The sequence below is a fragment of the Musa acuminata genome, unplaced genomic scaffold, assembly GCF_036884655.1.
Source record: "Musa acuminata AAA Group cultivar baxijiao unplaced genomic scaffold, Cavendish_Baxijiao_AAA HiC_scaffold_1137, whole genome shotgun sequence".
Taxonomy (NCBI): Eukaryota; Viridiplantae; Streptophyta; class Magnoliopsida; order Zingiberales; family Musaceae; genus Musa; species Musa acuminata.
The window spans coordinates 597,923-625,180 of record NW_027021349.1 but is presented as its reverse complement, the minus strand read 5'-3'; the positions used below and the strand labels follow the sequence as shown (position 1 = coordinate 625,180).

General features: G+C 34.1%; 3 protein-coding genes across 3 annotated transcripts; all 3 read left to right on the top strand.

Moving 5' to 3' along the window:
* The first annotated feature begins 7,003 nt into the window (after positions 1-7,003).
* Positions 7,004-11,744, top strand: LOC135670991 (receptor-like protein EIX2). Its single transcript, XM_065178812.1, has 2 exons — positions 7,004-10,105; positions 11,567-11,744. Exon 1 carries the CDS (start codon positions 7,402-7,404, stop codon positions 10,042-10,044), a length of 2,643 nt encoding a protein of 880 aa, XP_065034884.1. The 5' UTR covers positions 7,004-7,401; the 3' UTR covers positions 10,045-10,105; positions 11,567-11,744.
* Positions 11,745-17,057: 5,313 nt separating this feature from the next.
* LOC135670985 (receptor-like protein EIX2) lies at positions 17,058-20,799 on the top strand. The gene has a single exon (XM_065178804.1). It carries the CDS (start codon positions 17,330-17,332, stop codon positions 20,078-20,080), a length of 2,751 nt encoding a protein of 916 aa, XP_065034876.1. The 5' UTR covers positions 17,058-17,329; the 3' UTR covers positions 20,081-20,799.
* On the top strand, positions 20,101-26,105 carry LOC135670968 (probable LRR receptor-like serine/threonine-protein kinase At1g51880). The gene is made up of 5 exons (XM_065178773.1): positions 20,101-20,133; positions 24,084-24,147; positions 24,636-24,704; positions 24,784-24,976; positions 25,410-26,105. Exons 1-5 carry the CDS (start codon positions 20,101-20,103, stop codon positions 25,792-25,794), a joined length of 744 nt encoding a protein of 247 aa, XP_065034845.1. The 3' UTR covers positions 25,795-26,105.
* The last annotated feature ends 1,153 nt before the right edge of the window (positions 26,106-27,258 follow it).

Below are 27,258 nucleotides of genomic sequence, written 5' to 3'. Positions count from 1 at the left end.
TCCATTTATGACACCTATGCTTTCTTAATGCACGCTTGTCACTTTGTCATCTTTCAATTAGCTAAACCAAAGAGATACAAGGAGAAAAAATAAAAGAAAACTTATCAAATGAGAACCTTACTACAACCCATTATAGACTATAGAAGAGAAGGGAAGAAAAAATGAAGGAGAAAAAGGAGAGGTGTTGCTTTGGTTGAGGTTTTGAACCAATTCATCACCCTTGGTAGCAAATTTTTCATTGACAAATGTTCTATCCCATCCTACAGTAATTTTTATCCTTGATTTCTTCTTTATTATGAGTACTTTGTAGAGTTTTGTCTTTACTAATGATATCAACCTAATTTGAGCTACAAATTTACTAATTTGAAACTTTTAAGAATTCTAAACTATCTACTTTGTTTTAACTATAAGATTTTCTATAGAATTCTGATTTGGGCAAAACTTAATTTTTTGGAAACTAGACTCTTATATTTTTCTTTCAGTACCTTACTTGAAAGGTTTAGAAAGCAAATGCGTACCAAAATGTTTATTTTTTCTATCATTTGGATTTTGCAAGATAGATAAATTTTGTTTATCTCTCTATACTAAATTGGTTGTAACTCTTCGTAGACAACTCTAATTTATACAAAACTTACTTCATCTTAAAATAAACTCATATATCTTTCAAATAATATCTTTTTTGAGTAAAATAGAGTATAATTGATTATTCAAATAAATTATGAAATATATTTCACAGATTCTGTCCAAACAAATTTATTTTCAAATTTACCTATTCTTGTTTCTACCGGTTTGAACTTGATCTCATCTAAAATTTCTCTCAATTGAGCCTTATATGATTGTTTTAAAATTCTTATATTTGTTCTCATCTAAAATTTCTCTCTCAATTGAGCCTTATGTGATTGTTTTAAAATTCTTATATTTGTTGTCGTTAGTTCTTGTCACATCTGAATGAGTTATGCAACCATATTACATATAAATATTATATCTAATATTTCTTTGCTTTAAAACCATAAGCCAACTCTTGCATGATGTTATGATTATACAAGTCTCAAATATAAGAAGACTATAAACAACCACATTATATAGAAATTGATCATGCCTATCTTCAAACACCATAAATATAGAAGCTCATCCTTTCTTAGATCAACAACACAAATTATTTTTTTCATTGATCAGAGCCAGCATCAACAAATCCAAAATACCATATAAATAAAAAGTAAAGTGAAGGCATTCCTTCTCCCTAGCTATCGTAAAGCCTTGGTTCATTCACAGTAAGAGCTTTAGGAGTAACCTCCAAACAATCATCGAATAATTAATTACCATTGTATCCATAAAATGTCTAAAATCTTATCACAAATTTTAGTACCATATAGATAGGTATGCTTTTATCTCATGCCAGCTAATCTGCCATAAAAGTTGACCTCTAAGTAGAGCTCCAAGTCATCGGCCCCAAAATGGAACCGTAGTACATCCCGATATGCCCCACATCAATAATTGACAATAACCGCTCTACCTAATCAAGATCATATACTAGAATGATTAGACGATTAACCTAATCTTATCCTCGATCAGCCAATAAGAAAACCCAAGGATCAAGTATAAAAATGAACCCATCAGCTCAAGTTGAGAAGAGGCTCTCTACATACTAACTTAGTCATACATCTTACACTAATGTCTTCTCCCTTTCATTAACTTAAGCATCGAAGGAGCTGAACCGGGCAACCCCAGCATTGGCCTGTTAAGCAAGATCACCAGCCGCCTGAAGACACCTGGACAACTTAGCCCCTAGGGAGGAACCTTACAACTAGAATGATCCCAATCCACCCACCCAGCCATATTGAACCGGATCCTCACCAATAGAATGGCTTCCGACCGGACAACTTATGTGGTCTCATCTCACCAAGTCTCCCACGTCAGCTAGGAAGAGGCACCTGGATGAGCTTGCACCTTTAGTAGTGGACTAACCGGGCCGACTCATCAGTTAACGGTACTCATGACACTATCACATGCTGATATAGAACCATAACCACCCGAAAATCCCCTTCTTATACTCTTGTATATCATTCTATGTTGTTTTATTATTAGAATAACTTCTGGGAATTGATGGTCTACATAAGTTAGCATTGCTCATATAAATGAATAAATCAATAAAGGTTTGGAGTTGATGATTAGACGGTATCATTCCCGAAAGATTATTATATAACAAATTCAAGTAGCCCAAGGAAGATAAAGCTGATAAGCTCTCAGGAATGCTACCAAAAAGATCATTTATCGATAGATCAAGAGATTCTAGTGATTCCATTGCTCCTATCCACCAAATTTTAGGGATTTTTACTTATAAATAATTTCTTGACAAATTTTGGTTCTTGAGTCCTTCCAGGTCTCCAATTCCTTTTGAGATCTTTTTGGTTAGACAGATTCAAACTTTTCACAAGATTTATGTTGCATTTTGAATAATAAATATCTTGTCCCTTCATAAAGACATCAAATTTATAATAATAAAATTCATAATATTGTGATGTCAATCTCATGGTACTTAAATTACCAATATTGTGAGGTATTGATCCAGATAAGTTGTTATTCGCAAGATCCAATATTTGAAGGCTTTTAAATCGAGCAAGTTGCCGGGAGATAACTCCATAAAACATATTTGAAGCACTACTAGTTGTCATAGATTTTCGAATGAATAAGCCGGTACACTTTTGCAATGACAAAGGAAGCTCACTCGAAAAACAGTTATTTTTCAACTGAAAGCCTACTTAAAAACCTAATCGTGTGTGGAATTTCACTCGACAAGTAGTTATTGTCCAAATTCAAGAAATAAAGATGTTATAATAACTCCCCGGGCAATAAATGATCTCACCAAATAATTTGTTATTCAAAAGGTCAAGGTATTGTGGATATATCCATGGCAGATTGATGAAGATATGCTTGCTACCATCAAGCATGTTATCTACGATTGACACTAATATAACATGGGGAAATATATGCAATTGCCCTGTAAAGGAATGATTGGAGAGATATAGAGTATCAAGTTTAGACGGTAGCATTGTAGGCAATGGACCTTCAAATATGTTGGAATCCAAATAAAATCTTTCCAAGTTGGTGAACTTCAAAGAAGATGGTAGCTTGCCTCCTATTTGGTTGCTGGAAAGGTCTATGAATGTGATGATAGTAGATGAAATATTCCAATATCAAGTGGGCATTATCCCTGCAATTTTACAATCTTTCAAGGACAACTCTTGCATCTGTGTTTGGAACTGCAACCATTTTGGAAATTGGGGCCCCAACTGACATTTGGTTAGAATAAGAGTCTGAGTTGAAAAGGGGGATCTAACACTGTCCAATTCAGTGAGATTAGACAACTTATTAATGGATAAAAGTATAGAACTATTGAATAAATTAAATCTGAGATCCAAAATGATAAGATTTCACATTTGATCGAGCCAAATGCTCAAATTTCTTGTCAATTGGTTCCTCGGCATATGTAATTCTTTTCAGTGTATGGAGATCAACAATGGATCTCGGTACAATACCCTCGAGTCGATTGCCTCCTAGATCAAGAAAAATGAGTCTTAAGTCTCTAATTGCAGCAAGAATAATGTCATGGAACCTGGAATTAAAAATATCAAGATGGGTAAGACTACTAATATTCTCCGACCATTGTAGAGTTGAAATTATTAAAGGAGAGATCAATGATGGTAAAAGAGGAGGTAAAGTTGATGCGGACAATGGAAGCCGGGATGCTATTGAGACCAATGGAAGACATACTTGACACTTGGAGGGAAGGAAACATGTTCACTGATAAGAACCAATTTGGGGCATTGGTTAGATCTAACCAGCTCAAGTCCAGGAGCTTCGAGGAGGTAAGATGAGAGAAACAATCGAGGTTGTCAACAAGGGGTGCAAAAACATAAAGCAGCTCTTAGATTAAGAACGTAGAGGCTTGAAAGGTTCCCCATCTCAGTTTCTTGAAGGAGCCAATGGATCCCGGGATCCGGATTCCTCTGAAATCATTGGAGCTAAGATCCAAGTGCTTCAGATGAGATAAAGCAAGTAATGATGAGTTCATCCTCTCATCGCGTAATGCCCAATCATTTGTATTTGTGTTCCGGAGGTCCAGCTTGACGACGTGGCCAGTGGTGGTGTCGCAAACGACGCAACAGTCTCGGCCTACCCACCAAGAAGATAGCTGGTTATAGGCATCGTCGATGCCGGCTTTGAAGTCCAAAGGAAGAGTAGTCTAGTTCAACAGTATTTTCCATAGAAAAAATATATAAGATTATCACAAGTAGGACAAGATAAAATATTATATCTTTCACTTAAAATTTTTTATAACTTAAAAAAAAATATTTCATGTCATACATTACATTTATTATATTTCATGTCATACATTCTATCGGTTAAGCCTTAACCAATGAGAGTTGTATACTCCAAAACAGATCTATCATAGTAGCAGAAGTTTGACCGAATTGCAGCGCATGGACACGAATAGATAGCCAATAGATGGATACAATTGCCCAATAGATGTATACACAGACTCTTTCATGATTGATCCTTCATGATTGACATATAGGCTAAATCCCTGCTCTCCTTTTTGAAGCTCTCTCTTTTGCTTCTGGAAATTGATCCATGGGATTGCCATTTCATTACTTGGTGGCTTAATGTTGTTTCTTTTATGATTTGTCATCCAAAGCCAATGATCTTAAAATTTTTAATCTTAATCACATATGTTGATTTTTGTTTTTTTCTTATGCCGTGTGTAATTGAAGGTGATGGAACTCAAAAAGGAGTCTCTGCAATATTTGGAATAATTATAAAATTAAAACCCTTTAACATGTGTTTTTGTTGGCATCTGTTCACTTTCTAAGTGCAATGCATCCTGACGAACAAATTTTTGTGCTTCCCCTCTTGATGATTAGTTCCTTCTCCTTGAATTATCAGGAAATCTAAAGTGAGGAGTTAAAATTTTCTATTACTGGTATTTCAAAATATTATAGATAATAATATTATAGAATTATTATCTAGTAGTTTAACTTTTTTCTAATATACATGTCATCATAGTTTTTTCTTTTTAAAATGATTTGATAACTTTTATCTATCCGGAGAAAATTAAAATTTTCATTATATAAAATCAATTAAAGATTTGGATCATCCCCACTCAAGCATAATTCTCTTTCTATATCTTCTCTTGTTAACATCAAATAATTTATATCTTTCTATGTAGAAATCAAAGTATTCTTAAATCAAAGTATTCTTCACATCTTGTTCTCTCTCTTAAATCTAAAGATACATATTCAGAATATATATAAAAGAAATAAACCTCTTCAATATCCTAAGATAATGATATTTCAATCCTTTTAATATTGTTCTAATTTAATAGTAAGATTAACCTAAGTCATCTGAACACTCTATATCTGATTTTTCTAGTCAAAACAAATATTAATAAATTCTGAGTAGAAAACAAAGTCATGTTAGATGTAACGTTGACTCCATCATTTCAAGTCATCTCTACATTATGCCAAGGCCATGAATTTGACATCTAACTAACAACAACTCCTCTCTCTCTCTCTCTCTCTCTCTCTCTCTATATGTATATATAATCTTAGTAGTGTATGTATATATATTCTTCACATATATATATATATATATATATCTTAAAATCGAGAGATATATATGATATTTATAAAAGAAACAAACCACTTCAATACGGCTCTAATTTAGTGGTAAGATGGTGACATCCCAACCCTTTCAATGTTGCTCCAATTTAGTGGTAAGACTGATCCAAGTCATCCGTCTACTCTATATTAGGTCTTCGTAGTAAAATAAATATTAAGAGACTCCAACAGAAAATAAAATATGTCAGACATAAATGTTGACTCTGTTACTCCAAATCATCTCCACATTATCCTAAAGTCATGAATTGGATATCCGACTAACATCTTTTAATTATTCAATTTTAGGTTGAAATAGTAAGAGTCACTTATTATGTTATTAATCAATCTCTCTTAATAGCGATTAACCTAAAGATGCCTGTGAAGATGTGGATTGATAAGCCAGTTGATTATTCTTCCTTATCAGGTCACATAGTATCTACATCTTTTGATTATTCAATTTTCATATGTTGGACTCATATCTTATTAGGCCAAGTGCATATATATTATTTATTCCTAAAGTTTCAACATAGACTCAACTATTTTGATTTGTTGCTCTTACATATGCATGTTCAAGCAAGTTTGTTGCCCAACACAACCTTGATTTGTTTTACGATTATTGTTCTTTGTTAAATCAAAATTTGATTACCTAATATATGGATCGGATTCAAAGGCAACAATGTCTATTTCCGAAAGAATTTTTTTCTTAATCCTTTTTAAATCTACTAAGAGAAATTTAAGAACACCCAAATGTTTTCCTATGTGTATCTCTCTTATCGAGATCTTAGATTTATGGTATATGTACCGAAATAAATTCTAATTGATTAAAAATTAGTTTTTTTATTTAGATCTCTAATCTAAATTCTAATTTACCGCAAGTCAAAGTCTTCTTGGCCAGCGACGTGTAGAAAAAGAATCCATGGAATGCACAATCAAATTTAAAGAAGACGACCCCACGTTTGTCAAACAGCGCTTATCCCACTGATTGAGACCGATGCTTTCAGTTTCCAAAATTCTATCTAATCATAAAGTTTAATTTATTATTTCAACCACACATAGCAAGCGAGTAAGCTATGCCCAATTTATATATCATGGATAATGGGTATCAATTTATATATTTCAAAAGAGCAATCAAGAGAATTAATAACGGAATAAAACTATCTCACGAGTCAATCCAAATATATTTGGTATATCATCTCCAATGGAAATTATTTTCTATTTAGAAATGAAACTCCAAAGAGTCTACTTTTCCAAGTAAATTAGGTACCGAAGAAATTTAATTCTAATTAAGAAATTTAAAAATAAAAAAAGAAATACTGACTATTTTGCACTATTGTTATTTCAGTCAGTCAACTGTTTCTGAGTCAAAGTGGTGTCGTCTCGATCAATTCTATGCATACTTGGCTTCACGTTCATGATCCACATGATGCTCTGCATCATAACCACTGGTTCCGTCCTTCCGAACTCTTACCCCTTTCGTCACATATGAAGTCTCCGATGGTGAAGGTGACTTGTGTGCTCTCAGTCGAAGTCTTCTTTAGAGAGCGAGTCGGTACAATTAATTCCATGCATGATGTAATGGAGCGGAGAAAGTTAGAGCATCATGGAATGGAAGAAATTGTGTGCATCAGTTGGCTTACAAATTTGTGATTTGGCATAGCGTAGCATGCACCTCCACCTTCGCCCTGTTCTTCTGATTGTGGCGAACAGGAGTAGGTAGGTAGGGAGGGAGATCAAACTGCGCGCCATGGGTTTCCCTTTACGCTTCTTATCATCACTGTTGTTGTCCCTCTTGGCCCTCCTCCTCCACCGGGCCACGGTGACAAGTGGGTGTTTCAGCATGGAGAGGGAGGCACTGTTGGACTTCAAAGCCGGCATCCACGACACCCATAACCGGCTATCTTCTTGGGTAGGCCAAGACTGCTGCGCATGGGAGGGGGTCATCTGTGGTGCCACCATTGGCCACGTCGTCATGCTGGACCTTCGAAACACCAATACATATGATTGGGCATTACGCGGTGAGAGGATGAACTCGTCATTGCTTGCTTTATCACATCTGGAGCACTTGGATCTTAGCTTCAATGATTTCAGCGGGATCCGCATACCGGAATTCATCGACTCCTTCAAGAAACTGAGATACCTCAATCTATCTTCTACATATTTCATGGGAGGAATACCTGTTGACAACCTCGACTGGCTCTCCCATCTCACGTCCTTGAAGCACCTGGACTTGAGCGGGTTGAACCTAACCGGTGCCCCAGATTGGTTCTCATCGGTGAACATGCTGCCTTCCCTCCAAGTGTTAAGTATGTCTTCCGTTGGTCTCGATACCATCCCAGCAACTGTTGTCCACGTCAACTTCACCTCCTCTCTTACCGTCCTTGATCTCTCCTATAATAATTTCAACTCCACCTTACCCAAATGGTTGGGGAATATTAGTAGTCTTACCCATCTTGATCTTCAGCATTCTGGGTTCCATGGCGTTATTCCTGATGCAATTGGAGACTTGGGCTCTCTTACTTTTCTTGATATAGGATTACCGAGATCCATGGTTGATCTCCATAGACTGAAAGAATTATATATGTCGGACAACCACTTGACAGGAAATTTGAGCGGTTGGCTGGAGCAAATGACGAATCTCATCATTTTGGATCTCCGATCTAATTTATTCAACGGTTCCACGCCTTCCTCCATTGGTAAGTTCTCTAATCTCACTGAATTGAATCTCAGTGGAAATTCTCTTGGAGGTGTCATTTCAGAAGTTCATTTTGAGAATCTTACGAGATTGCAAGTGTTGGACTTGCATGACAACCCCATCACCATATCAATTCGGCAGAGTTGGGTCCCCCCTTTCCAACTCAGATTAGTATATTTAACCAATTGTCAGTTGGGACCTCAATTTCCAGAATGGTTGCAGTTTCAAACACAGATCGAAGAATTACATTTGGCAAACTGTAAAATTGCAGGGACAATGCCCGCTTGGTTTGGGAATATTTCATCTTCTACCATCACATATTTAGACCTTTCCAACAACCAAATAGGAGGGAAGCTGCCATCTTCTTTAAAGTTCACCAAGTTGGAAAGATTACATTTGGAATCCAACAGATTTGAAGGTCCATTGCCAACGATGCTACCGTCTACACTTGATATTCTATACCTCTTCAATAATTCCTTTACAGGGCAATTGCCGATATGGCCCCATGTTCAATTAGTATCACTCTCAGATAACATGCTTGATGGTGGCTTATCTTCAACAATCTGTCAATGGACATATCTCGGAAACCTTGACCTTTCGAGCAACAAATTACTTGGTGAGATCCCTTATTGTCTGGGAAAATCATTACAAAATCTTTATATCTTGAATTTGGACAACAATCACTTCTCGGGTGAAATACCACACACGATCGGTTTTTTAAGTGAGCTTCGGCTATTGCAACTGAAAAATAATAGTTTTTCGGGTGAGGTTCCTTTGTCATTGAAAAATTGTACAAAGTTACTGTTTCTTGATCTGGCTCAAAATAATCTTGTCGGAAGTATAATGCTATGGATGGGAGAAAATCTACAACAACTGCTAGTACTTCGTCTACGTTCAAATATGTTTTCTGGAGTTATTCCTTGGCAACTTGCTCGATTTGAACAGCTTCAAATATTGGATCTTGCCAATAACAACTTCTCTGGATCAATACCTCACAACATTGGTAATTTAAGTACCATGAGATCGACATCACAATATAATGATTTTTGTTATAATGAATTAGATGTCTTTACGAAGGGACAAGATCTTTATTATTTACATTGCAGCATGCAACTAATGAAAAGTTTAGATCTTTCAAACAATCATCTAACCGGAGAGATACCAAAAGGAGTTGGAGACCTTGCAGGACTCAAAAACTTAAATTTGTCAAGAAATCATTTACAAGGAAAAATTCCTTGGGAGATAGGAGGAATGATATCATTAGAATCCCTTGATCTATCGATAAATGACCTTTTTGGTAGCATTCCTGAGAGCTTATCGGTTTTATATTTCTTGAGCTACTTGAATTTATCATATAATAATCTTTCGGGAATGATACCATCTGGTCATCAACTCCAAACCTTTATTGATCCATCCATCTATATGGGCAATGCTGACTTATGTGGACCACCAATTTTGAAAAATTGTTTTAACAATAAAACAACTCAAAATATTTTGCAAGAGTACAAGAAGGAGAATCACGAGTGGCTATGGTTCTATATCAGCATGATACTAGGATATGTGATGGGATTTTGGACCTTTTATGGTATTCTCTTCCTCAAAGACATATGGAGGCATGTTTATTTCCATATGATTGATGATATGTATGATCGGTTCTGGGTACAATGGCATTTAATCTTTTTGACGGTTACTTAGACTTTAATCCTAAAATTTCTAATGTGGATAATCCAAGACTTTACCGTAGATGGGGGAGAAGGTATGTTATCACTCTACTTTTTATTTATATGGTATTTTAGATTTGTAGATGCTAGCTATGATTAATGAAAAAAGAATTTGTGTAGTTGATATAAGAAAAGATGGGTTGCTTTATTTATGGTGTTTGAAGACAAGTATTAATCAATTTGTATGTAATGTGGTTGTTTACAATCTTCTTCTATTTGATTTTTGCATAATTATAACATCATGCAAGAGTTGGCTCATAGTTTTAAAGCAGAGAAATATTAGAAAAAAAAGAGAACTACAACTTAAGTCTTCCGTGAAGATATAGTTTAAAAATATGCTATATTGATTTTAAAGGAGCAAACACATTACTTTCAAAATGATAGAATAGAGGAAGAAAGGGGTTGCTTTGGCAGGGGAAGAAAAGAGGAGAAAAAAATAAAATAGGTGTGAGATTTAATAAGGATGTTGTTTTTATATCAAGAGAGTAAGTTTTAAATTTAAAAGAGTATATATATGTATGATTTTGAATTCCTATTCATTCACTACCAATCAGAGAGTAAATAAAGCTATAGATCAATTATTCTAAAATCATTGAGTATGTTGTGATTTTAGAGAAAAAAATAGTAAGAAAGAAAATATTATGATTGTTTATTGGATTGGTTTATATTATTTGAATGATTTGGAAAAGAAGAAGAGTTTTGATTACCATATCAGTTATAATAATCTATGATTAACGTAAGTATCGAATGATTATGTCTAACTTGTTTTCCAATTTAATAATATATATGTGTTAATAATGAAGTTATGTGATTTGAAAATGTTAAATTGGCTTTTGAAAATAAACTTTTTGATATTGCATTTATTTAAAATAATTAAAATATTTAATTATTATATTTTTGAATGCTATATTGTTGAACATATTTCAAATAAGGTGTCAATATGTTACTTTAGATGATGGTTAATTGTTCTCAATTAGTTGGTTTTGATTTAGACTTTATCAATTGTTGTTGTACATTGGTCATAAGTTCATAAACTAGTTTTTTCTAGGTCTAACATAGAGATAAATGTATTACCTATACCATGGAGATTAAATATGATTTTGATCCTTGTCACAAGGATATAATATGGTCATAGCCATTAGCACTTCGACTTTTATTTTAATATATGCCCTTTGTTATAGTCATGACTATCGATGAATTTAGATATGAAGACTTAGTTATACTTATACTGATTCATGATTGATTATTAATAATCTTGGCATTAAAATGAAATCTATCCACTTATGTTTTGTTATGCAAATGTATTCAAAAATTATATTATCTTATGTGCTTATTAAGCTAAAAAGTTGTGATTTGAAATGCATGTAAAGTTATGTTTGCCCTTTATATAAGTGTATATTTTTATAAAATGCATCCATGAGAAGCTTTGCTAATATGTGAGTTTTGGTGTTTATTAAGTTGTGGTTGCTTATATCCTTGTTGTTAAAATTTTTCAGATGCCTACGAGTAGATTGAATTTGGTTATGTATCAAGACAACAAATTATATTGTTTATGGTTCAAACTCTTGAGACTTGTGATGTAATAATCCATTAGTGGGATGTCTTTGGTGAACTTATTTATGTTTGAGAGCTCAATATGTAGCTGCTGGGCATTATGGATGTATATGTTTTGTATTGTGTCAAGTGCATGGATTTTGATTTAAGTTGCATACAAGTTTAAGCCTTGCAATTCTCATATCAAAACTTATGGAACTGTGGTTAAAATATTATGACATATGTTGCGATGATGAATGATTAAGAGAGCGAGATGTTGACAACAACTCTGCCATCACCTTAAAAACCCTTAGTTTCTATCGTCTTTAGCTTTATGGAATAATAAAAATGATAACCTAACACAGCTCTGGCGGTTAAGCCTTAACCAATGAGAGTTGTATACTCCAATAGGCAGGAGAAGTTTGACCGAATTGGCAGCCAATAGCATGGACATGAATCAATAGCCAATAGATGGATAAAGTTGCCCAGAAGGTGAGTTCTTCATGATCGACATAGAGGCTAAATCCCTGCTCGCCTTTTCGAAGCTCTCTTTTGCTTCTGGAAATTGATCCATGGGATTGCCATTTCATTACTCAGGTGGCTTAATGTTATTTCGTTTATGATTTGTCATCCAAAGCCGATGATCTTAAAATTTTTAATCTTAATCACATATATTGTAACATCCCATTAGTCCCACATCGGAAATGGACAATGTGTATGATTAGCTTATAAGGGCCTAATGAGTATACTACATTAACTCCCACTTAAGTATTTTGGTCCATGGTTGAAGGACCAAAATGGAGTTATTGGCCAGTTAGCTCATCAGACTCGAGTCGTGACATTTGGTATCAGAGTCGACCTAGCATTTGAGCGAGAGGGCTCGAGTAGAAAAGCGACCACTGACACATATAATGGCCTTTTAAATTATCAAAATATTTATTGAGTTATTGGTCAATTGACATATATAAAATGTAAATCATTCGAAATTATAAAAGAATATATGTTGAATAGTTGGATAAATTTTCATCATTTCAATTGCTTTTGTTGAGTTGTACCTCAACTTATATTTTATGTCAACAATTAATTAATTTTAAAAACTTAAAAATTTTATTGATTTATTAGATATAGAATTTGATATACTTGGGTAATCTAAAACCAAATTTATTCAATAAGTTTTATTAATCTGTCATATATTTTATGTTAAAAATATATATATTTTTGACTAAAAAGTTTTCGAGTGGTACATTTAATTAAAATATTTTTCAAGCTAATTTAGTTTTGTCCAACTTAGTATTTCAAAAGTTAACTATATTGATTAATGTTATTCTTAATCAAATTTGGGGGCCAATTTTCTATTAAGTGGGGGAGAAATGTAATCATCGATAATTTTTTCCTTAACATAAATTAATTACTATAAATGATATATTACTTTATTATTAACTTCTATATTTGTGTATTATAGTTAAGGAAATGATTAGATTTGGTTTCCTTAATCATATGGATAAGTTAGGAATTCTACTAATTAATTAAATTATTGATTGATTTATTTCCTAATGAGTGATTTGATATTTAGGAAGTAAATAGTTTACATTCCATTTTTGTGTATGAACTATAAGAAATAAATATTATATTACTTTTTTTTGTGTGTGAAAGCAAATATAAAATAAATTAAAAATAAAAATTAAATTATTACTTACCTTTCGGGGAGATATCATATTCTCTTATATAAAGGGACTATTAATTACTCATTCTCTACTAGGCCTAACAATAGGAGGATTGAGGAGATGATTTTCTAGCCTATGTGGTCAGGCATGACCCAACCCATGTGGCTAGGTACGATCTAATCCATATGGCCATGTATGACCTAGCCCATGCGGTAAGGTACGACCCAACCATATGGTTAGGCATGGACCAGCTCATGTGGCTAGATACAATCCAGTCCATGTGGCCATGTATAACCCAACTTATATGGTAAGGTACGACCCAACCATGTGGTTAAGCATGAGCAGCCAGCTTATGTGGCTAGGTACAACTCAGTCTAAGTGGTCAGATATGACCCCAACTCATGTGTCCCAGCTACGCGATTGATATAGGGTGATTCCAAACTAACTTGACCGGTTAAGTGAAAGAAAGTATAGTCTTTAAAAGGTCGGCTCTGATACCAAATGTCATGACCCAGGCCTGATAGGCTAACTGACCTATCAACTTCGTTTGGTCCAAACCACTGACCAAAATGCTTAAGCTGAAGTTGATAGTAGTACACTCATCAGACCCTTATAAGTCAATTATAGTCATTGCTCACTTCCGATGTGGGACTAATCAAGGGTGTTACAATCTCCCCCACTCAAAATTGTAACACCCTTGATTAGTCCCACATCAGAAATGGGCAATGTGTATGATTAGCTTATAAGGGCCTGATGAGTGTACTACATTAACTCCCGCTTAAGTATTTTGGTCCACGGTTGAAGGACCAAAATGAAGTTATTCACATGCACTATGTTAGGATTTGATCTGGGTTATATTGGGGTTTGATTGTAACACCCTTGATTAGTCCCACATCGAAAGTGGGCAGGATTAAGATTGACTTATAAGGGTCTGTTGAGTGTACTATTATCAATTAGCCCATCAGAGTCATGATATATGTTGATATGTCTATGTAATTGGAGGTGATGAAACTCAAAACGGAGCCTCTACAATATTTGGGCTAATTATCTGTTCACTTTCTAAGTTCAATGCATCCTGTGCTTCCCCTCTTGATGATTAGTTCCTCCTCATATTTAAAGGCGTGGGCTAAAAATTTCTATTATTGGTACTCCAAAATATTATAGATAATAATTTTTTAGAATTATTATCTGGTAGTTCAGTTTTTTTCTAATGAACCTAGCATCATCATTTTTTCTATTTAAAATGATTTGATAACTTTCATCTATCCAAAGAAAATTAATTTTTTTTATTACGTGAGATCAATTAAAGATTTGGATCATCCCTACTCAAGCATAATTCTCTTTGTATATTTTTTCCTATTAATATCAAATAATTTATATCCTTTTCTCAAGAGCAATCAAGGTATTTTTCATATCTTGTTCTCTCTCTTAAAATCTAAAGATAGAAATAAACCCCTCTTCAATATGGCTCCTAAGATAATGACATTTCAACCCCTTTAATATTGTTCTAATTTAATGGTAAGATTAACTCAAGTCATCCGTTTACTTTATATCAAGTCTTCCTAATCAAAACAAATATTAAAAGACTTTGAATAGAAAACAAAGTCTTGTTAGATGTAACATTGACTCTGTAGCTCCAAGTTGTCTCTACGTTATGCCAATTAAACATCCAACTAATAACGACTCATATATATATATATATATATATATATATATATATATATATATATATATATATATATATATATATATATATATATATATATATATATATATATATATATAGAGGTAACATACATGTATTTATATATATTTTTCACATCTTTCTCTCTTTTTATCTTAAAATTGAGAGATATATATAATATTTATAAAAGAAACAAACCCTTTCAATACGGCTCTAATTTAGTGGTAAGACGATGATGTCTCAACCCCTTCAATGCAGCTCCAATTTAGTGGTAAGATTGACTCAAGTCCTTCGTCTACTCTATATTAGGTCTTCCTAGTAAAACAAATATTAAGAGACCCTAGCAGAAAACAATGTATATCAGATGCAAATGTTAACTCTATCACTTCAAATCATCTCCACATTATGACAAAGCCATGAATTGGACATTCGACTACCATCTTCGGATTTTGGATTGAATTAGTAAGAATCACCTGTTATATTATTAATCAATCTCTCTCAATAGTGATTAAATCAAAATTTGATTACCTAATATAGATCGGATTCAAAGGCAACCAATGTCCATTTTTGAGATCGTCTCACGGTGAGGTGTTGGAAAGCAAGAAATTTGAATCGATATTTTGCATAAACTACATTGGGGTGAATATGCAAATCGTCTTTGATGCTAAAGATAGAAAGGAATTGAAAAGATTTAGTAAAATATCTTAATCAGAAGTAAAGAAAAAGAGAGTGAATTGAGAATGCATATGTGGGGTCTTTTTATATTGTGATGGATTGAGGTATCATCAATGAACCATGAGATCGATGAAAATTTTAATTTTACATATAAAAACGAGGGTGACCTGATGACCTAAGATTCGATTTTTTATTTTTTTTTTTTTTGGGTTCCATCTTGCTAAGTGTGGTCTTGCCTTTCTACTGGTGCATGTCCCACATGGAAACATGAGTTTATCTTTCGATTTAAATCATGTATGCTCATAAAAAATTGTACAAGCTTAAGTGTGTTTTTATAATTGTTATTATTATTATTATTATTATTATTATTATTGCTTTTGCCCTAGAGAAGAAGGAACTTTAATGACCATGACATGTCCATTCAGGCTGCAACGACTTGGACCTGCAAAGTCTATGCAAGTCCGATGAGAGGAAGAGGATGCAACCATTTTTATCCTATCTTATGTTGTTACATGATGCTATGTTGAAAATATCAGTATAAAAATTATTTTTATTAGTTAAATCTACTAAGAGAAATTTAAGAACACCCAAATGTTTTCCTATGTGTATCTCTATCATCAAGATATTAGATTTATGATATATTTACAGAAATAAATTCTAATTTACTAAAAAAATTAATTTTTCTATTTAGAACTCTAATCTAAATTCTAATTTACCGGAAGTCAAAGTCTTCTTGGCCAGCGACGTGTAGAAAAAGAATCCATGGAATGCAGCTTAGGGATGTGAGGCTTCTCACCGCTCACGACCCCACGGTTTTGGATTTATTTCTTGCGAGTCGCTCGTCTGTCAAACAGTGCTTATCCCACTGATTGAGACTGATGCTATCAGTTTCCAAAATTCTATCTAATCATAAAGTTTAATTTATTATTCCAACCACACATAGCAAGCGAGTGAGCTATTACCAATTTATATATCATGGATAATGGGTACTGTCCGTGCTATGTGGCACAATATTAAAAGAACAATCAAGAGAATTAATAACGGAACATATACTCAAAATAACTTATATAAAATTTATGTGGTCAAGCATTTGTATTCTTCCTTATGCAAAAAATGTAAGGAATAAATCTATCTCACGAGTCAATCCAAATATATTTGGTGTATCATCTCGCATGGGCCTTCAAGAAATTATTTTCTATTTAGAAATGAAACTCCAAAGAGGCTAGCAAGTGTTTTTCTTTGGCACTTTATCAAAACGTACGTAAGAAACACTTAAGGATTTCTTTCACTTTCTTGTTTTCCGAGGATTTCTTCCGGTCAGTCAACTGTTTCTGAGTCAAGTGGTGTAGTCTCGATCAATTCTATGCATACTTGGCTTCACGTTCATGATCCACATGATGCTCTGCATCATAACCACTGGTTCCGTCCATCCCAACTCTTACCCCTTTCGTCATATATGAAGGTGACTTGTGTGCTCTCAGTCGAAGTCTTCTTTAGAGAGCGAGTCGGTACAATTAATTCCATGCATGATGTAATGGAGCGGAGAAAGTTCAGGAATCATGGAATGGAAGAAATTGTGTGCATCAGTTGGCTTACAAATTTGTGATTTGGCATAGCGTAGCATGCACCTCCACCTTCGCCCTGTTCTTCTGATCGTGGCGGCCATGAGTAGGTAGGTAGGGAGGGAGATCAAACTGCGCGCCATGGCTTTCTCATCATTCTTCTCGTCATTGTTGTTGTGCCTGTCGGGCATCCTCCTTCTCCACGGGGCAGCGGTGGCACGAGGGTGTTTTAGCATGGAGAGGGAGGCGCTGCTGGACTTCAAAGCTGGTGTCGGAGACACCCGCAACCGGCTATCTTCTTGGACAGGCCACCACTGTTGCACATGGAAGGGAGTGGCCTGCGACACCACCACTGGCCACGTCGTCATGCTCGACCTCCGAAACACAAATACTACAGATGATTGGGCATTACGCGGTGAGGGGATGATGAACTCGTCATTACTTGCTTTATCTCATCTGAAGCACTTGGATCTTAGCTTCAATAATTTCAGCGGGATCCGCATACCGGAATTCATCGGCTCCTTCAAGAAACTGAGATACCTCAATCTATCTTCTACACGATTCATGGGAGGAATACCTGCTCGGCTGGGGAACCTTTCGAGCCTCTACGTTCTTGATCTAAGCGATGCTTTACATTTTACATCCCATGTTGACAACCTCGACTGGCTCTCCCATCTTACCTCCCTGAAGAACCTGGACTTGAGCGGGTTGAACCTAACCGGTGCCCCAGATTGGTTCTCATCGGTGAACATGCTGCCTTCCCTCCAAGTCTTAAGTATGTCTTCCGTTGGTCTCGATACCATCCCAGCTTCTGTTGTTCACGTCAACTTCACCTCCTCTCTTACTGTCCTTCATCTCTCCTATAATAATTTCGACTCCACCTTACCCAAATGGTTGTGGAATATTAGTGGTCTTACCCATCTTGATCTCTATAATTCTGGGTTCTATGGCGTTATTCCTGATGCAATTGGAGACTTGGGCTCTCTTACTTTTCTTGATCTAGGAGGCAATCAACTCGAGGGTATCGTACCGAGATCCATGGTTGATCTCCGTAGACTGGAAGAATTATATATGTCGGACAACCAATTGACAGGAAATTTGAGCGGTTGGCTGGAGCAAATGACGAATCTCATCATTTTGGATCTCCGATCTAATTTATTCAACGGTTCCATGCCTTCCTCCTCCATTGGTAAGTTCTCTAATCTCACTGAATTGAATCTCGCTGGAAATTCTCTTGGAGGTGTCATTTCAGAAGTTCATTTTGAGAATCTTACAAGATTGCGATGGTTGGACTTGTCTTACAACCCCATCACCATATCCATAGGACAGAGTTGGGTCCCCCCTTTCCAACTCAGATATGTAGATTTAACCAAATGTCAGTTGGGACCTCAATTTCCAGAATGGTTGCAGTTCCAAACACAGATGACAACATTATATTTGGCAGACTGTAAAATTGCAGGGACAATGCCCGCTTGGTTTGGGAATATTTCATCTTCTACCATCACATATTTAGACCTTTCCAACAACCAAATAGGAGGGAAGCTGCCATCTTCTTTAAAGTTCACCAAGTTGAAAAGATTATATTTGGATTCCAACAGATTTGAAGGTCCATTGCCAACGATACTACCGTCTACACTTGAAATTCTATTCCTCTCCAATAATTCCTTTACAGGGCAATTGCCGATATGGCCCTATGTTAGATTTGTGTCAATCTCTGATAACATGCTTGACGGTGGCTTATCTTCGTCAATCTGCCAATGGACAGGTGGTCTCGTATACCTTGACCTTTCGAACAACAAATTACTTGGTGAGATCCCTTATTATTTAGAGGAGTCATTACAAAATATTTATTTCTTAAATTTGGACAACAACCGCTTGTCGGGTGAAATTCCACACACGATCGGTTTTTTAAGTATGCTTATGCTATTGCAACTGAAAAATAACAGTTTTTCGGGTGAGGTTCCTTTGTCATTGAAAAATTGTACAAATTTATGGTTTCTTGATCTGGCTCAAAATAATCTTGTCGGAAGTATAACGCTATGGATGGGAGAAAATCTACAACAACTGCAAGTACTTCGTCTACGTTCAAATATGTTTTCTGGAGTTATTCCCTGGCAACTTGTTCGATTTGAACAGCTTCATATATTGGATCTTACCGATAACAATTTCTCTGGATCAATACCTCACAACATTGGTAATTTAAGTGCCATGAGATCGACATCACATTATAATGAATCTTGTGATTATGAATTAGATGTCTTTACAAAGGGACAAGATCTTCATTATTTAAAATGCAGCATGATATTGATGAGAAGTTTGGATCTTTCAAACAATAGACTAACCGGAGAGATACCAAAAGGAATTGGAGACCTTGCAGGACTCAAGAACTTAAATTTGTCAAGAAATCATTTACAAGGAAAAATCCCATGGGAGATAGGAGGAATGAAATCATTAGAATCCCTTGATCTATCGATAAATGATCTTTCTGGTAGCATTCCTGAGAGCTTATCGACTTTATATTCCTTGAGCTATTTGAATTTATCATATAATAATCTTTCGGGAATGATACCATCTGGTAATCAACTCCAAACCTTTATTGATCCATCCATCTATATGGGTAATGCTGACTTATGTGGACCACCAATTTTTAAAAGTTGTTTTAATAATAAAACAACTCAAAATATTATACAAGAGTACAAGAAGGAGATTCCCGAGTGGCTATGGTTCTATATCAGCATGATACTAGGATATGTGATGGGATTTTGGACATTTTGTGGTATTCTTTTCCTTAAAGACGCATGGAGGCATGTTTATTTCTATATGGTTGATGATATGTATGATCGGTTCTGGGTGCAATGTCAATTAATTCTTCGACGATTGTTGAGACGTTAATCCTAAAATTTCTAGCGTGGATGATCCCAGGCTTTCCGGTAGATGAGGAGAAGGTATGTCATCACACTACTTTTTATTTATATGATATTTTGGATTCCTAGATGCTGGTTGTGATCAATGAAAAAAGAATTTTGTATTATTGATCTAAGAAAGGATGGGCTGCTATATTTATGATGTTTGAGATCTTTTTCTATGTAATGTGGTTGTTTACAGTCTTCTTCTATTTGATGTTTGCATAATTATAACATCATGCAAGAGTTGGCGTTTGCATAATTATAACATCATGCAAGAGTTGACTCATAGTTTTAAAGCAGAGAAATATTACAAAAAGAAGAGACCTACAACCAAGTCTTTTGTACGAAAAGATAGTTTAAAAATATGGTATATTGATTTTAAAGGAACAAACACATTACTTTCGAAATAATAAAATAGAGGAAGAGAGGGGTGGCTTTGGCAGGGGAAGAAAAGAGGAGAAAAAAATAAAATAGGTGTGAGATTTAATAAGGATGTTGTTTTTATTTCAAGAGAGTAAGTTTTAAATTTGAAAGAGTATTTATATGTATGATTTTGAATTCCTCTATGCATTCCCTACCAATCAGAGAGTAAATAAAGCTATAGATTAATTATTCTAAAATTATTGAGTATGTTGTTATTTTAGAGAAAAAAATAGTAATAAGAAAGAAAATATTATGATTGTTTATTGGATTGGTTTATATTATTCGAATGATTTGGAAAAGAAGGAGAGTTTTGATCACCATATCAGTTATAATAATTTATGATTAACTTAAGTATCGAATGATTATGTCTAACTTGTTTTCTGATTTAATAATATATTTGTTAATAATGAAGTTATGTGATTTGCAAATGTTAAATTGGCTTTTGAAAATAAGCTTTTCGATATTGCATTTGTTTAAAATAATTAAAATATTTAATTATCATATTTTCCAATGTCATATTGTTGGACATATTTCAAATAAGGTGTCATTATTTTAGATGATGGTTAATTGTTCTCAATTAGTTGGTTTTGATTTAGACTTTATCAATTGTTGTTGTACATTGCTCATATGTTCATAAACTAGTTTCTTTGACATAAAGATAAATGTATTACAGAGATTAAATATAATTTTGATCATTGTCACAAGGATACAATATGGTCATAGCCATTAGCACTTCGACTTCTTTTAATATATGCCCTTTGTTATAATCATGACTATGGATGAATTTAGATATGAAGGCTTAGTTATACTTATACTGATTCATGATTGATTAATAATAATCTTGGCATTAAAATGAAATCCATCCAATTATGTTTTGTCATGCAAATGCATTAAAAAATTATGGTGTCTTATGTGCTTATTAAGCTAAAAAGTTGTGATTTGAAAAGCATGTAAAGATATGTTTTCTCAAGTGTATAGTTTTATAAAATGCATCCATGAGAAATTTTGCTAATATATGAGTTTTGGTGTTTACTAAGTTGTGGTTGCTCATATCGTTGTTAAAATTTTTCAGATGCCTGTGAGTAGATTGAATTTGGTTATGTATCGAGACAATAAATTATATTGTTTATGGTTCAAACTCCTGAGACTTGTGATGTAATAATCCATTAGTGGGATATCTTTGGTGAACTTATTTGTGTTTGAGAGTTCAATATGTCACTATTGTTATATGTGGACATTATGGATGTTTCTGTTTTGTATTGTGTAAAGTGCATAGATTTGGATTTAATAGGTCTAAAAAAAAGGAGCCGCTGCAATATTTGAGGTGGTTATAAAATAGAAGTTATTTAACAATGTTTTTGTTGGTATCTGTTCACTTTCTCAGTTCATTGTTAGTTTCTCTTCGTTGAATTAGCTGATGTGTTCCAGAAAAACCAAAAGGCGTGGGCTAAAAGTTTGGGATTCGAAATGCTATAAATAATGACATAGCAGTAACTCATCTTTCATAATCATTTTAGAATTATTATCTGGTAGTTCAGATTTTTTTTAATAAACCTATTATCATCATCTTTTCTATTTAAAATGATTTGACAACATTAGTCTATCTCTATAGAAAAAATTAATTTTTTTATTATATAAGATCAATTAAAGACTTGGGTCTTCTCTATTCAAGCACAACTCTCCTTATATATCTTTTCCTATAAATATCAAATAATTTATATCTTTCTCTAAGAAGAAATCAAAGTATTCTTCACATCATATTCTCCCTCCTAAAGATATGTAGAATATCTATAGAAAAAATAAACCCTTTCGATACGATTCTTAAGATGATGAGATTTTAATCTCTTTAAGACTACTCCAATTTAAGGGTAAGACTGATCCAAGTTGTCAATCCACTCTATATCAAGTCTTTCTAGTCAAAACAAATATTAAAAGACTCTGAGCAGAAAATAAAATCATGTCAAATGCAAACGTTGACTATGTCACTCCAAATCATCTCTTATATATATATATATATATATATATATATATTCTTCACATCTTGTTCTCTCTCTTAAAATCTAAAAATATATATAATATTTATAAAAGAAATAATCCCTTTCAATACTACTCCAATTTAGTGGTAAGAGGATGACATCTCAACCCATCAATATTGCTCCAATTTAGTGATAAGATTGATCCAAATTATCCATATACTCTATATCAAATCTTTCTAGTAAAACAAATATCGAGAGACTCTACCAAAAAAATAAAAAGTCATGTAAAACTCTATTTGACTCCAAACCTCTCTACATTATATCAAAGTCATGAATTGGACATCAAGTAACAACAATTCCTCTCTTTCTCTCTCTCTCTCTCTCTCTCTCTCTCTCTCTCTATATATATATATATATATATATATATATATATATTGGTTGGCAGCAGTGATTCTGGTGAATGGTCAACCAGGTACTTTGGTTGCGATGTGCATAGCTTTTTCTTGTTCTCAAGCAGCACCCATTGCAAGAGAATTCATGCTTTCCCCCCCCCCTTTTATCCGTTTTCTGAAGGAAAAAAGTGTAGTATGTTATTGGCATAAAACTGTGCATTATCCATTTCACTGGTGTCTTACCTGAACATATACAATAAGTTGTTTCCTTATTTAGCCGATTGCTGATTTGAAGTTTACATATTAAGTTGAAGATGAATACATTGTTTCTTTCCTTTATTTTGTTTTAGCATTGGTAAAATGAAGCACATTTTCTTCCACCTTTGTTAAAATAATTCCAAGGACTTGATTATTGCAATGAAATGTTTGAGATATTTTTCAGGACTTGATTATGCATAACTGTCAATCCTATGTTAAGAGAATATGCATATTTGAGATATTGTTAAAATAATTGTCAATCCTATGCATAACTGTCAATCCTATGCATATTTGAGATATTGTTAAAATAATTGTCAATATCTCAAAATGTTTGAGATATTGTTAAAATAATTCCTATGCATAACTGTCAATCCTATGCATAATTGTCAATCCTATGCATATTTGAGATATTGTTAAAATAATTGTCAATATCTCAAAATGTTTGAGATATTGTTAAAATAATTCCAAGGACTTGATTATGCATAACTGTCAATCCTATGTTAAGAGAATATGCATATTTTTCAGGAAAAAATGTTAATTATTCTTTTTGAGTCCAAGCACTTGAACCATGCATTATCAGAAATCATAATTTATATTCTTCTATGCTTTTAATTCTCATGATGATTTGATGTGTATAAGATGATAAACAAAAGTTAGATTGACAACAATATATATGACTAGATTGACAATATATAAAATGATATTAATATCAATGGTACGATCATATAAACATCTAAACCAAATCATATAAGGTGTGGCTGTAGGTGTGCTCATGCATGTGAAACGTTTTTCCGGGCAGAGTTGTGTCAAAATGCTTCATGGAGCCCATTTACTATTTTGAAATAAATATTAAAATTTATTCCGAGGGGGCTACAATAATCATCTATATGGCATGCATCCGATTACATGCCAACCTTTATATTTGTAAAGTATGTTTTAGGCTCATCAAGTTGGACTTGTTTATGAATATGCTTCTCGTGGAAGTCTTAGAGATCATCTTTCAGGTAAAAAAGATGTTGAATAGTATTCTATGGTCTGAGCTACTGTATGCTTGTAGAAGATTGAATCCAGTTTAAAGTTGCTTTACCTGAAAATTTTGTATCTTTCGACAGTATATTTCTCTTTCTATACCTAGAATTTCTTGCTCTTGATTTGTCATACATTATCATAGGATTGAATTAATGCAATTGATAAAATATTATCATGTTAGTTTTTTTTTTCTTCTAGCAAAAACAGTACCCTGATCATTATTTGTCAAGATTCTGGAGCTTAGTGTAACTGACTTATCCAGTACGATTTTTCATTTTTTATAAACATTTTAGATTCTTAACTGCACCTTTTTTTCTATAGATAAAATGTTCTTGACTGTATCTGAGACATATTCAGAATCTTTAGTGCATTGTCAAATTCATCCGGTCCTTACAGAACTGTGCAACATAATATTCTTGAGTTAATTTTACGTTATGCTGAATTTCTGGAGTTCATTTTACAGATAAAACTGGAAATAGCCAAACATTGAGTTGGAGAGAACGAATTCAGATAGCAGTGGAAGCCGCACAAGGTGATCTTACAATTGGTATTGCTTTTTATATATCTTTTCAAATTTTCACTTTCTGTTCCACTGAACAATTTATGAACAGGTCTGGAGTATCTACACAAGGGATGTGTGCCACCTATAATCCATAGAGATGTGAAGACTAACAATATCCTCTTAACACATGACTTTGAGGCAAAGGTAGCAGATTTTGAGCTGTTAAAGCCTTTCCTGACCGATGCCCAGACTCACGTATCTACTGATGTTGTGGCTGGCACTCCAGGATACATAGATCCCGAGTATGCTTTCTATTTCACAGAAGTTTGCCAGATAATATTTGCAGTGTGAATTGCTCAGGATTTCCTTGATTGCCCCTCTACTGACAAGTCGGTTTAATTTGTTTTATAGAGAATCTAAGAATTCCTTTGGCAACTAAATGAAAAAGAGAATGATGTAGAATCACAATGAGAAAAATTGACAAAAAAATGTTCTTTTTCCAAATGTGATGCAGATTTCTTTCTTAGTTAACTTTACCAGAGGAGAATCATGAACAATTGTTGCACCTTTCTGGGATGGCTATTTTTGCCCCTTTTACATCTATAAAATATTCATAGGAATCATGTTAAATTAATGTATGACTCAAGTCAAAACAATATTCAATCGTCTTAGTTTTCTTTTCCAAAAGTATCATAGTAGTTACCAATTACTACATTGATACATTTCTTTTTTCAGGTACTCTGCTACTTTCCAGCTGACTGAAAAAAGTGATGTATACAGCTTCGGAGTTTTTCTTCTGGAACTGGTTACTGGTCAATCAGCCGTGTTGGATCAACCAAAAAGGTGTCACTTAGTCCAATGGGTACTATCGAGGCTAGCTGAAGCCGACATCACTAAGGTGGCTGATCAAAAACTCGGAGGGCAATACAACAACTGCTCTGTCCTAAAGGTCATTGATTTAGCAATGAGATGTGTTGATATCTCTGCTCATCAGAGGCCAACCATGACCGAAGTGGTGATGCGATTGAAGGAGAGCTTGCAACTGGAGAACAACAATGGAAGTGACCCAAACGCATATATGGAAATAAATGATGCTGGGAATAGTGGAATGGCAAGATAAGCTATGCTTGCTCGCCTCTCACTTTAGAGTTTCCGTTTGTCAAATTTGTAAATATAAAATTGTGTGAGAACAAATTGTGTTTGGATCATAATGTTTGATGAGAGCTGGGTAGGCTCCAAAGTCTCCTATGAGAAATCATTCATCCATGTATGAGTACTGCCTGTGGACTTACTTGCAAGCAAGTAACAGGTGATTCTTTCTCTTGTAACTGCATATGGTGTACAAACGCCGATACTTTGTATGGCTTAGATGCATGTTAGCGTACATGTGGCTCTTAAAGAAATCAAGTAAGATGGATTGGATTTGGGTGAGCTTTGAGATTCCTCTGAAATCTTTAGATTCCTCTGAAATTTATAGTTATATCTATAACTATAAAAACTCTTTGTGTTTGATGACCCGACAGATCGGATTTATATATTATATTATATTGTTTGAACGATTTGTTAAAGGATCAATAATCAATTTGATTTATATAAGACATGGATATCTTTATGATATCTTAACACTAATCACCGAGCAGGTCAATTCACCGAGTTTGACTTTTTTGTTTCCCCTCGCATCTGTCTGTTGCCTGACTTCCCTTTCTGCTCACTTCTTTGTGCTGTGGACAATGGCCTTTCTCAAATCAAGAGATTGAGTGTGATGATACGTATCTATTAGGAAAATGACTTCAGGAGTCGGTAGATGATGAAAAGAGGTGAGAGAATTAAGTCGGAGCAAGGAATTCAAGGCCTGAAAAATACTAAGCGGAAGGATCGGTGACTGTCTGATGACTCCACCGGATGAGTTGCCATTACAACTTTAGACTTCAGCTGATACCACAATCAATCACCGTTGTTTGTAGAAGAAAGTAAAGCATGAGAAGAAAAAAAAGGTCGGAGAAGACGAGAGAGAAGGATCCTTAATAGTTCGATCTGACAGCATATTACTATGCGACTGTGGCGGTGACAGTGGTGCTGCATGGAGTCTTCGGATGTAAACATCAGTACAATGCTGGTGATGAGTCCCCATCCATGGCCAATAATTCTGACACAGTACAAAAATAAAATTAACAAAATATTATTAAAAAATATTTTCACAAACTGATTTTATAAGTAAATATGAAAAAATAATCTTTTTCTACTCGTTCCGGATTAATCCCCTCCACTTGAGAAAAAATTTACCTTGAAATTATGTTTGCATGGAATATAATCATATAAATACGTAACATTGAAGGTCTTTAAGATCCCCCGATCATCCCATAAATCAATCACGTAGGTCTTATTATTAATTTTCTTTAAGACCTTATAGGACCATACTTCTTCGATTTAAATTTATTATAAATACTTATAGAAAATCTCTCTTTTCACAAATACCTTATAATCAATTGCTTCTCTTTTCACAGGTCTCCTTCCTTAAACACTTTCTCTCTCCTATATTTATCAATACCTGGCATCAGTAGCTTTTCACAAATACCTGGCATCA